This window comes from Lichenostomus cassidix, chromosome 1Aa (genome assembly GCF_008360975.1).
Source record: "Lichenostomus cassidix isolate B80296 chromosome 1Aa, HeHo_3.0, whole genome shotgun sequence".
Lineage (NCBI taxonomy): Eukaryota > Metazoa > Chordata > Aves > Passeriformes > Meliphagidae > Lichenostomus > Lichenostomus cassidix.
Window position 1 is genome coordinate 11609899 of NC_139480.1, and position 12496 is coordinate 11622394.

The following is a 12496-nucleotide window of genomic DNA, read 5'->3' on the forward strand; positions in this document are numbered from 1 at the left end:
AAAAGAGCACAACATCAATTAAATGCATTTCCAACTGTTTCCTGAAGAGGAGTACTAGGAAAAAGGAGGGAGGACGAGTGAGACATCCCATCCACCCTCTTAGATGTTTGCTTCCTAAAGAGGAAAGCATTCTTTTCCAATCCTAACTTTAGTATCCAGATACTCAGATCTGTATATTCCTAACCCAATAATTTACTTGTTCAGTGAAATTAAGGAGATAAACACCAATATTCACAGCAGGTATCAAAAAAACTGAGTTTGGCTATTTGAGCAAGCACCTAACAATGCTAACATATTTTATTGTCCCAACACTGCAGATTTGGTAGCTCTTTAATCTGGTAGTAACATGTAAATCAGACTGATGTAAACCACAGAATAATGTGAATAACACACACAAACAATAACATGAACAAAAAAGCAAACAAAAAACCCACAACCAGCTAAACAAAAAAAAAATACCCAACCATAAACCAAGCTTATTTTTGGTAGTTCTGAGACTTCTAAATACAGTATTGGCAAAATGTAAAACAAATACTCACTCTGTTCATTATCATACCACTGATTTCAAGCACAGACATATCTGCTTTCTTGCAGTCATTACCCTCCCATACAATTGCACTTATTTTTTCTAGTCCTGGATTCAAACTGTGGATCCAAGGCAAATGACTCTGGGAAAGAAAGGAATGTCTTCCATCAGAATTGAAAATCTATTTTCATGTCAATATATCTTTGCCAGCAATATACTAACAACAACAACAAAACAAAACAAAAAAGCCAAAAAAAACCAAAACACTTTAGACAGACAAATATTACTATGTACTATTTACATCTACTATATGTTAACCTCATTCCTCCAAATCAGCCCCTTCTTTTCCAAGAAAGAGCTGTGAGAACAGAGATCTCTCCTCCATGCTCCATTTTCTAATAGTGATGAGTTAATGTGATTAAGGATTTGACTTCTTTTTCACTCAAACACATCAAAAAAGAGAGAAATATGAGAACAAAGTTCTACTTATAATTTAGCTTTAATTCTGACACATTTAATGAATTTTTTATCATTATTATTATTATTTATTTCCCCCTAACAGGGGGAAAGCCCTCTTCTCAAGTTAAGCCTAAGGGAGACAATTTCTTTTTATTTGCTCTTAATGACATTTGTATCCTTCACAATCCCTACTGTGGATAAAGACTGCCATGTGCACACTGTACCTGGCCAGACTCAGAGCAGTAGGTCTCTAATCAATACAGCAGCTTCAAGAGCAAGCAATCCCAGGCTAATCTACTGAATGCACTTAGGGCTTTTTCTCAAACCACAGAGCCAAGAGAGAACTAAAGGACATGGAGAAATGTTGAGGTGACAAGTTCTACTGTGGTCATTTCTTGACTTTCCTCAGCCCTGTCTCCCTCCTCTCCCACTCAGGAGATTAAAATTGCTCTCAGCTTTAGTCACCTGGCACTGTGTGCATCACACTGCTGTAAGAGGTGGTGCTGGCAGGGGCAAGGGCATGCTATTATTTTTAGATTTTAATTTTCATTGATTCAAAGTAAAGCTTTTATTTTCATTTTATCGCTTGCTTTGTAAGTATTGATCTGAAATCTTTGCAATCTGCTGAGTACTCAATTATCTTCCTTCTTATTTCCACTGGATAAAGAAAAAATTATTTATATTATTAAAATAGTGTCAATATTTGTTGCAGGTTTTTCTTAACCACAGATTTCCAAGCTCTCCCTCTAGAGGGAGTATCAACACCAGGAGCTGAAACTCAAAAAAATTACAATCTGCAACCAAATAGAAAAATTCTCAACTGGTCAAGTCAATATAAATCCTCAAGTCAATATATATACACTGTAATTCAACTCACTACTCCAAGGCTTAGTGTTTTATGGAATGCAAGCAGGAAGAACTAGAAATAAAAAAAAGACTGCGTGAAATCCAAATTGGTATTATTAACATTAAGGTAAAAAAAAATATAACTGAATCGAATTTAGACATGTATAATACACACATGATATTATATATATAAAGCATTGGATATATGCATGTTATTTTTCTGTCTGCTTTTCTTATATATACATTTTTAAATAAGCAAACAGAAAGATGTCTGATAAGTGCTTACAAAAAGCAATGCCACTAGAGAAAAATAAAAGGGGGAAAACAGACAAAAACCCAAATGACAAAAAATTAAACAAAATATAAACAAAACAAAAAGAGGGGTAAAAACAGAAAAATAAACAATCAAACAGAACCACCTGTCACAGAGGAAACTTAAATCAATCAGTACTTGCCCTAAACTAGAATTAAGATTCAAACACTCAAATATTCTATAGGCTATTTTGATATATTGCCATACCCTCTTCATTTGAGACATTAATGACTGCGTAGCAGAAATCAAGTTTTCCTTGTTTTAATTCTATTAAATCACTTCAGCTTTGTTACTTCCACTTAATGTTGGTCTTCCTCCCAGGCCTTCTGTGACATATGATAAAGCAGCTAACACTGAACTTGTGTGTAGTGCAAAAAAAACCAAAACTGATGGATACCAACCTGATGAAATGGGTCATCTCTGTATTCTTTCTTCATGCATGGATTCACTTGAGGGCTTTCCACATCTGTCTCACTGGTACAGGACGAGTGGCACTCAGCACAGTGTAAGAGGTCCTCCCACAGCACATCTTCAGTTTCTGACTCTGGCCTTGCACTCTCAGAGTCTTGTCTGGAGCTGGAGCACCGAGAACTGCAGCTCGTACCTGATTTAGGTGTATCCTGAAACAGAAACACCCCCTGGAATTATTGCAGCTGCTTTAATCTACATGGTTTCCTGGCAGAGGAGTTATAAAGTTCCAATTAGTGAATCTGGGTTTATCTGGATTTTCAGGTTCCAATCCATTATCTTTCTCATCAGAAAGACTTGGCTGTTTATTGTAGGTGTCTCCAGGAGGTTGCACATTTTAAGGCACTGTACAAAAAAGCAACAGCCCATGGTCCCTGCTTTGCTGGGGAGGGCATCACGTAAGAATCAAATCCTATTCATTATTAAAAGGAAATAACTATTTTACAGATTTTTTAGAACTCATTAGGATAGAATTTAACAGCAATTATCAAGCCACAGACTCCAGCTGTATCTCAAACTTCTGAGCAATTGACTCTCAAAGTCCCCTAAAATCACTTTGCTGCTACTAGCATACCTTCTCAGAGTGAGCTTGTCTGAAGACAGTAATGCATAAGGTATAGAGGGGAAAAATAAGCAAGGGTACACATAACTGATGACAGGATTATGTGTGATCTGCACAGTTATACATAAAATTTTAATTGTTTTAAACAAACGGCACTTGAAAAACAAGTAAAATAAAGTAAAATTTTATCTAGATCTTAGATAAAGAAAGAAAAATCTTAAGTTTGGGACATCTAAATCTCTCAGCACATAGTCATGAAACAATCTAATGATGTCTTCAGAACAACAATGCAGAGTTTTTAACTACTTTCTACAATAAACAGAATCCATTTTCTGCAAGACAGGGGTGTAGTATTAAAAGCAGTACCAGCCTACTCATTACCATCCTCTGGCAATTTCCATTCTTAACACAAAGTTTATTTCTTTCTACTAATTTCTCTTGAGAGCAAATACAATTTTTTACACTGAAAAAAAAATTAAGCAATGTTTCAGCAGACATACTAACTTAATATGATTCATAGTGCATTACTATCTGAAGAAATGTTCTTCATTCTTTCTGAAAACCACACTTAATGTATTTTATGTTAACTGTTTTGTAAAGAAATGTTTACAAAAAATTTGGTCTGAATGCTTTCTCCATCTTTTACAAAGTGAGGGATAACATCAATTCAGAAAGAGTCTGAAGTTGTTTTTCTCTTAAAAAGCAAAAAAAGAAGATATTTATAGAAGGCAGTCACTACTGGGTACCAGTGAGGCCTGAAGTTAATTAAGAACATCAAAAAAGCTTGCTCTAACAACAATTAAGTAGACATATACACATGAAGATAAAAGAAAATGCAGGACAGAATTTGAGAGTATATCCACTGACTTCACTAATTAATTTTTTTTAAATACAAAGAAAGCTTTCACTGATTTGAAATCTATTGTTTCATTTCCTTTGTAATGGTGTGGGGGAGGAGAGTTGGTAGCAAGAGAGAAAAGCTTCCTCTTTCATTGCATCAGTCAGATCAGTGCACAGGGAGTAAGTGCAAACCAGCACTGTCAGAGCTAAACATGGATTAAATTTTGTCCTGTTAGTTTCTGAAGGTATCTACAAAGCCTTCCCTAGCTTTGAAGCACTCTATGAAAGAGAAAATATATTTAAGCTGGAAAACAAAAGATTCAACTGTGATAGTGTCTTTCTGCTTGCTCTGGTGAAGCACTCTGGCTGCACAAGCTCACAGTGAAGGGACATCTTCTGTGACGTGAAACAAGCAGTGCCATTAGCACAAACCACACATGCACAAGGCATTAAACGCTTAAATCAATTAATATTCGGGATCTGTTTAACAAAAGTCTATGAGAAATCTATGAAAGATTTTTTTTTTAATGCAAAGCACGAACTTCAAGCCTTTATAGTTGTGATCAGAGCAAGCAATATCTGAATCCTTCCAAGAGACTTTTCTTGTATGAAGTAGAGAGTTTACTCATGAGACTCTGCCTACCAAACCCATCTGTCAGTAGACTTTTGTCAGTGCTGATTTTACTCTTCATTCTCTTCACTCAGCCTGAGTGAAAAAAAGGGCAATACAGCCTTTAAAAAGCATTCCATATCTGTGGAATTTGCAAACCACTAGCAAAATGGCATAATTTTTTTAAAAAAATGAATAAACCACAATAAGATATCCCATTCTCTTTCAATGTCTGAGTCTTTACTATTAAGAGTTCTGCTGATATGGAATCTATAAAATCCCCTATTCTAAGCTGTAATGTCATCATGTCTCTTAAAATTTTGGTATTTTTATGCATTAATTTTTTTAATATTTCAAACCAAGATTTTATATTATTGTTATACAAACACAAGGAAATTAAAACTCAGAGTGAATCACACTTCTCCACATGAAAGCAAGTGAATCTAAAATACGAAATGGAGAGAAACAGGAGCAGTACCAGGCCAAAAATTTGCATACTGCCAATTACTACTCTTTCTGTAACATAGCCAATATCCAAAGGAGATAACTGGTGTCATGAGACAGCAACAGAGTTACCATAACCTCATGCAAAATCTACAGAACATATTTTAGGCTCCTTATAACAAATTGAAAAATAAGATGAAGCTCAAAGAAACTAAATTAAAACCTCTTAATTTCAAAACACTGTCATTAAACAACAGCAATAAAAATAAAAAAAGAAATCTGTTCCTTACTAGCATTACTTCCAATCTACAGACTCCCAAAATCCAGTATAGGGAAAAAAAAAACCATTTGAGGAAAGGTCATAGTTTAACTCCAGCCAGCAACCAAGCACACAAAAGCTGCTTGCTCAACACACCTACTCAGTAAGAAGTCAAGAGGTTCTACAAAATTACAGAGCAGAAGCAATAGAAGTGAACATACCTCCAGAGGGTAGTGTTTCTTATAATGGTGAGATTTCCTGTTTCGAAGTGTACAATCACTAGAAGTTCGTTCCACATTGCGACGTAGAGAATAGCCAGTTTCAGGCCCTTCCTCACTAGAAACTTCATCTGATAAATTTGTCACAGTCCTGTGAGTATCCTTATGCAAGAAATATAGTACTAGTAAGACAGAGTCATATTGCTAAGTCTTGTTCTCAACTACTGAAATCAAATTTCTTTCTACAACTTCTGTATCTATGCTCAGTTAAAACACATGTTAATGCATTTTCAAGACACAAAAGTAATTGGCACAGCAGGAATTATGGAATAGAAATTGTAACATCAAAATAAACAATTTTTCAAAGGAAGGTCTAGCTCACATTAGCCTCAAGAAAGATCATGACATTCTTATTTTAAATGTGATTTTTCATAAACTGAACATGCCAAGAAAGGCTTAGAGAAAACATATCAACATCTGAAAAGAGAACAAACCAAAAAATCGAAACCAATCAATCAAAAATAACAGTAGAACACTGAATTATCAACACATACAGTACAAAGTAAACTTTTACCACTTCTTACAAGGATAAAGTGCTTAGAGATTGCATGCTGAATACTGAGGTCATTAATGTGTGTTACTTTGAATATAGGATATCCAGGAGATAATAAGACCCAAACAAATTAAAAGTCCTGCTTTCTCCCATGATCACTTCCTATGATTCTGTAATGACTCTATTACTTCTCTCATTCCTATTCCTCACTATAGTCCTGCCTATTTCATTTGGAGGGAAATCCTGCTCTCCTCATCTTCTACACAGATCAACTAAAAAAAAAAAAAAAAACCAAAAAAAGGAAAAGGAAGATGATTCACAGGTAAATGCACAGAATTACCTTAAAATAACAACCCGTCAGTAATCTACAATCTACAATTTGTTCCATTTTAGCAGAGAGGCAGACCATAGATACCTAGACTATTAGAGAAGGCATGGAACATTTACCTGGTAAGGAAATACCCACAGATAAAACATAGAATACAAATTTGTGCATTGAAATACAGAACACCAAAGAATGTTTAAACACCATCCTGCTACAAGAAAAAGGAAAGGCCAGAAATATGATGAAGTAAGACAACTCACTGTAATTTTTGGCGCCAGGACCCTAAGCCTGATTTAATTTTTAAAGTATTTTTAATAATAAAGCAGATAAAAATGCATCAAAAGCACCACAAAAAGCAACAAACACACTTACTTTGTGATGACTGTGGTTGCCCAAGGCATCTCTCACTGGGGAAGGGCTCCACCCTGTCTCCTCTGGCCTGATCACTTCACACCGCCGCTCATGGCCCTGAACACATTCCTCACTGCCTTTCCCTGCCTTCTTCCCATCCAGGGACACGTAGCCATTATCCGTTTCAGTGGATTTATCTATTGAGTTTTTTGCTTTCTTAGATCTGTATTTAAAACAAATACATATATTAAATTTATTATTCTCTTAATTATTTCCCAGTCTAAATCCTGCTTATTCCTCTCAACACGTTTTAGCTTTACTAAGATGTCCGCAAACAATATTAACATTTGATGCCATATTTGTAACTATTTTATCTTCTAAATAATACTTTCCCTAAAATTGTTACAAAATAAACTGTCAGTGTGTGAAAGAAATGTATATCATTAGCTACTGAAAGAAAAGGAAACCTGTTTTAAAACTAAAACTTCACAGAAGCTTTAGCAATAGCAGAACCACAAGCCTCAAATGTGAATGAGAAATGCCTCTATCTTAACAAAAAAAAAAGTATGCTAGAAGTTGCTTTAATAATTATTAATTTAAAGCAAGCATGAAATTTCCTGAAGCCACAAACAAACATGCTGTTCAGTACTCTTACACTGATATTTGGTGTTGTTTTGAATACACTCTGCTTACTGACAGCCCTACTAAACAGAAAGGGATCTACCCTTTTCTGTATTACCCACTAACACCCAGGCAATGTTTTTTGGTATCTCTTACAAACATACCAATTGAGCTGTTTTTTAAAGGACAGAATCTTGAAGCTACTTACACTGGTGAACAGTCTCCCATAATATCCTCTAGAATCAAGGCCCTTTCCTAGACAGTAGATGTAGCAGCAAAACTATCTAATGCAAGAAGGCTCTCTCAAAGCCAACATTTGGATTATTACGCTCACTAACTAGAAAGTGCAGTGGATGAAGGAATGGAGATGAATAGCAGCTTGCTACCTTAGTGACAAGGACTTTCAGTCTTCTCTTAAGCTTCTGTACTGTCAAAGTAAATTAGATTTTGGTTTTTTAGATTCTCAAAATGCTTGGTGGGGAAGGAGTGGGGAGAAGACAAGAGGAAAGTGTTATAAGCAAGGCTTCCAAAATATTTTATTTTTATTACCGGGCATAGGTCACAGAACTATCAAGAATCTGTTCAATTGATCTTGTGCTCCTGTAAGGGAATATGCACTGCCTTTCTCTTTAAGGACTGAGGCATTCTGTGAGGGCTTGGATTACACAGCAGAAGATTGAATTCCTCTTTAATATGTACATCAAACAAATTGGGAGAATTTGGATAGTCGCCTCACATTCCTTTCAAGATAAGGTATCCCACATATAAAGGGGAGTCCTGAACACAAAACATGGCTAGGGAGAGATGGATAAAACAGAAAAAAATCCAAAGAGGACCAATTCAGCTCACAAAAGAGTGGCATACAGAAAAAATGGAATAATGGAATAAAGGAATGCAGAAAAAATAATCAAGAGAAGAGACAATGTTACTAAGGTGTTTCATCTTCCTTTCCCATAGTTAATTTCATTTCCTCACCCTACCTAGGAAAAAATTTATCATTTTTATTTCTTTTAAAGCAAAGGAACTGCCTTTCAGTGGCAACTCATTGTAAAATAATAGGTTTCAGTAAAGTCAGTAGTGAGTACTAAGGAAGTAGCACTAATATTAAATTATCTGCAATGAGGAGTAATCCAGATAGGCCAATTAGTAATTCATTATTCACCAGCATTTTTTAATAATTTCTCTCAGTGTAAAAGTAAATGCAATTCTCATCACATACACACAGATCCAGTCAGAGACGCTTCCTCCACAAGTGGGAGTGGATTAATGGGACAACTCTTCCAAGTTTGATTTGAGAAGTTTTTTATACATTTTATATGAAACTGTAAAGCTAGGAGGAAGAAGTAGCCTCAAAGAGTTGAATAGGGACAGATAAAGAAAGAACATATGCATGTATGCATAATTTTTTTCAAATGGGATTTTACTACTCAAGAAATGTATGAGTGCTAAAATTGCAAGACCAAAGCTACTTGCCTGGTATCAACTAAGGCTCATTCTGAGCACAAAGGAGCTTGACTGAAGTCTTTATTTGGTTATAACATAGAAACCAAACTTATTTTTTTGTAAGACGCCCTAAATTTAAGCATAAGCCTCAAGCCAGAAAATCATACATTTGGGCTTAAAGTCAAGCTCTTGTGCATGTGTTTAAAAGAAAAATGAAACAAAACAGTAACAAACACAAACATTATATCCCTAGCTGACAAAAATGTATAGTTTTCTGGAATTACTATACATACATCCTTAATCAACTTTTACAATTTTATGCTCTTACTAAAAGTATTTAGAGCAAGATAAACAACACCAAGAATAAATACAATGTCATGCATTAGCCAGAGAAAATATTAAGGAAGAGTTAAATAAAGTTTATGGAGGACTGTGCATTTTCACTCTCAAGTTTTCTTTCAATGTATTTTCCCTGGGGTTGATCACAAAAACTCTCCTCTCTGTTCCCACCGCAAAACTTTTGGAGAAGTTAGAAGGTTTCCATTGGAGAAGGACACACGCAGAGCAAAAACCCAAACCAGTAGTACATTCTGAACTAATCACCTATTTGGACACTGCCCTCTTTTCCAGTGAAACTTATCAGTAATATTTTCTAAATTGCCCCTGTGCTGGATTAATGTTTAGAATTATAATTTATAAGTCAGACTGAGTTCTGCCACTCCAAAGGATATTTATTGAACACAGTTATAGATTACCAAAGATCGGAGCATAGGCAAATGGTCTAGGCACACAGGGTCCAGCCATAACACAGAAAAATAATTTCTGAGGTTATTTTGAAATCATGTATTTATGACCTACATTTAAAGCTCCAGAAAATCGTATGCCAAAGCTCAATATAAGTGAAAAACTGCTGAAAATAAACACTAATGAGATATTCTATATGAGACATTCTAACATGCTTATCTAAAGAGCTTTCAAATATGTCTTAAGAAACAGAACAGGTGTAGCTGTGAAGCTTCCTTGCACTGAGATTTCATAAGATTTTCTTTAAGCAACATCACCAAGCAGTCAATGTACTCCACACTGCTCTTGCTTCCTCGTTCCCAGCCCCACTCTGCCATTCCATTGTGCTGACAAAACTGTTTGCATTACCACAAAAAGAATTACATTAAGAAACTGAACTGCATGTTCCCCTGGGGGAAAAAAAGGGGCTATTTTTCATCTGGACAAGTTTATATGGCTCCAGACATACAAACAACTGTGCCTCTGCAACTGAAGGGGTAACAAAGGACTAAGGGCTATTTTCAACATTCTCAGTCACTCTGTGCTCTTTTTCCTTTGAAGATACTGTATATACTAAGTTGCCATCATGGAGGCTTAACATCTATATATATACACATAATACCGCTCATTAAATGGTTTAAACAAGTCTTTAGGATAAGTTCCACACAGCCCTTCTAAACTGAAAATACTCTGAGCCCAACAGCAGGAAAGGTAAGGGAAAAAAAAACTCATCTTCCAATACTCTTCTTGCAGATCAGTATCTTCAATGAAGGGAAAACATTCAATAGTTTAAAGATTACACTTAAAACATAGCAGAGAGTAATGCCCTCAGCCCCAAAGAACAGCCCTGGTGCCTATCACTATGACCCACAGTTTATCAAAGAGGCTTAACCCACACAGGAAAAAGTCAAATGAACTCTCCTCTTACAATATTTTTAAACATTTTTACAACTTGTCCAAGGTTTCAAGTAGATATTCCCAGAATGTAACTTAAGTTTTACCAGTGGTTAAGAGCACATATCACAGGTTTGACAGACATGTTAGTGTTGCTGTATTTACAATGCAGCATGCACAACAAAATATCAATGTAATAACTTGCATTATCCCTTTTCTCAATTTAATACTACTTTAGGAGTATATTTTCTCTTGTTAATAAATGCTGATATATATCACTCAAATGCTGTGTGCATAGCACATCTTAGATACATCCTGCTATGGAATGTTTTTTTTAAAAACTTTTTAATTGCCCAATCAGCAGATTGATCATTTCCAAACCAGCTCTCAAATCTAACAGGTTTAGATGTTTCTTCCAACCTTTACAAAATATATCTTTGACATTTTTTATAAACTAAATGCTGTGTTTATTTGAATCCTGAAGGTTTTTCCTTCAGAAAGTGTGTGACTTGATGACAGTGACAGAGTTCAATAAGCATTCTCTTGGAGTAATAAGAAGGTAATGTAATAAAAGTAAAATTAAAGAGTTTAATTTTTGTCATTGGATTAAAACTGAGGAACTAAGTTGGTTTTCTTCCTGATAACTTACACAGTGTACTCCTACAACAAATATAATTTAACTAGAAGTTAATTCTGCACTCTGCTCTCGTGAGATTCCCCCCTGGAACACCGTGCTAAGCTCTGGGGCCCCCAACATAAGAATGACATGGGCTTGTAGGAACGACTGCAGAGGGACAAGAAGATGACCAGAGGGCTGAAGAACCTCTCATGTGAGGACAGGCTGAGAGAAGTGGGGTTGTGCAGCCTGGAGAAGAGGCTCCAGGAGACATTTGAGCACTTCCAGAGCTGGAGAGGGACTTTTTACAAGAGTGTGTAAAGACACGACAAGGGGCAATGGTTTTAAACAGCAAAAGCATGGGGTTAGCTTTCAGTATTAGGAAGAAATCATTAATTGTGAGGGTGGTGAGGCACTGGAACAGGTTGCCCAGAGAAACTGTGGCTGCCCCATCCCTGGAAGTCTTCAAGGCCACTCTGGATGGGGCTTTGAGCAAACTGGTCTAGTGGAAGCATCCCCTGCCTATGCCAAGGGGGGAGAACTAAATGCTCTTTAATGTCCTTTCCAACCCAAATTATTCTATGACGATTCAATATTTTTTTCAAAATTGAATTGCATCAGCAGTCACAAAAGTCAAGAAACAACACATTTTTAAATACTTAGATGAGTTTGCTATTAAGAGCAAAAACTAGATCAACAGAAGTTTAATCATTACATCAATATTTACTTAATTAGAAAAGGGATAGTGCATCTCTAACACATACATAGCCTTGAATAAATACAAACCCTGATAAAAAGAAAGCAGCATGCCAGATATCTCTGAAGACAGCGCCAATACTGCAAGAGGTGCTTGTACCGTAGCTCTGCACTGCTCCCTCCTGTGTGTTATCTGTGGTACTAGAGCCATCTCCTTCCCTATGTACTTCCAAATGTGCTGCTTTCCTTAATTTCCTTCATCAGAAGAGATTAAAATGGGAAGGTAGCTTTGTAAGTGCAATCTGCTAGTATTCAGCAGTTTAAGCATGCAAAAACAAGCAAGATTTCAAAGTATTTTGCTAAGGCTTTGTCATATCAATTTAATAAACTCCATTTAATAAAAAAGCATGACACATTCATTATTATAATACTTAAACACAAAATAGATTTCATTATAAGAGGCTTAGACCTACAAAATTCACTACTGCAATGTTTCCCATTTTAATGGGACAATTCAATTCACTGTAGCCAAACCACAGTCAGTAGAGTGCTTGGAAGACTTAAATTCCACATTTCCAAGAGCATCTCCTTTAACATATACTTCCTACCGATCATTAGCCAGAGTTATAAAACTAAATTTGCAGTAATATAAACATTGTCATTCCACCA

At 35.8% G+C, this 12496-nt stretch overlaps 1 protein-coding gene across 6 annotated transcripts in view; it reads right to left on the reverse strand.

The window, feature by feature from the left end:
• PHTF2 (putative homeodomain transcription factor 2) overlaps positions 1–12496 on the reverse strand; it is a 59408-nt gene that overhangs the window by 11883 nt on the left and 35029 nt on the right. For 5 of the 6 annotated variants that reach the window (XM_085039862.1, XM_085039839.1, XM_085039846.1 and 2 more), the window contains 5 exons: positions 11918–12082; positions 6796–6997; positions 5549–5707; positions 2546–2764; positions 540–668 (listed from right to left, as the gene is read on the reverse strand). In XM_085039862.1, the coding sequence (XP_084895988.1) occupies positions 540–668; positions 2546–2764; positions 5549–5707; positions 6796–6997; positions 11918–12082 (874 nt within the window). The remainder of the gene's footprint in view (positions 1–539; positions 669–2545; positions 2765–5548; positions 5708–6795; positions 6998–11917; positions 12083–12496) is intronic. The other variant, XM_085039868.1, reaches the window with a different exon arrangement.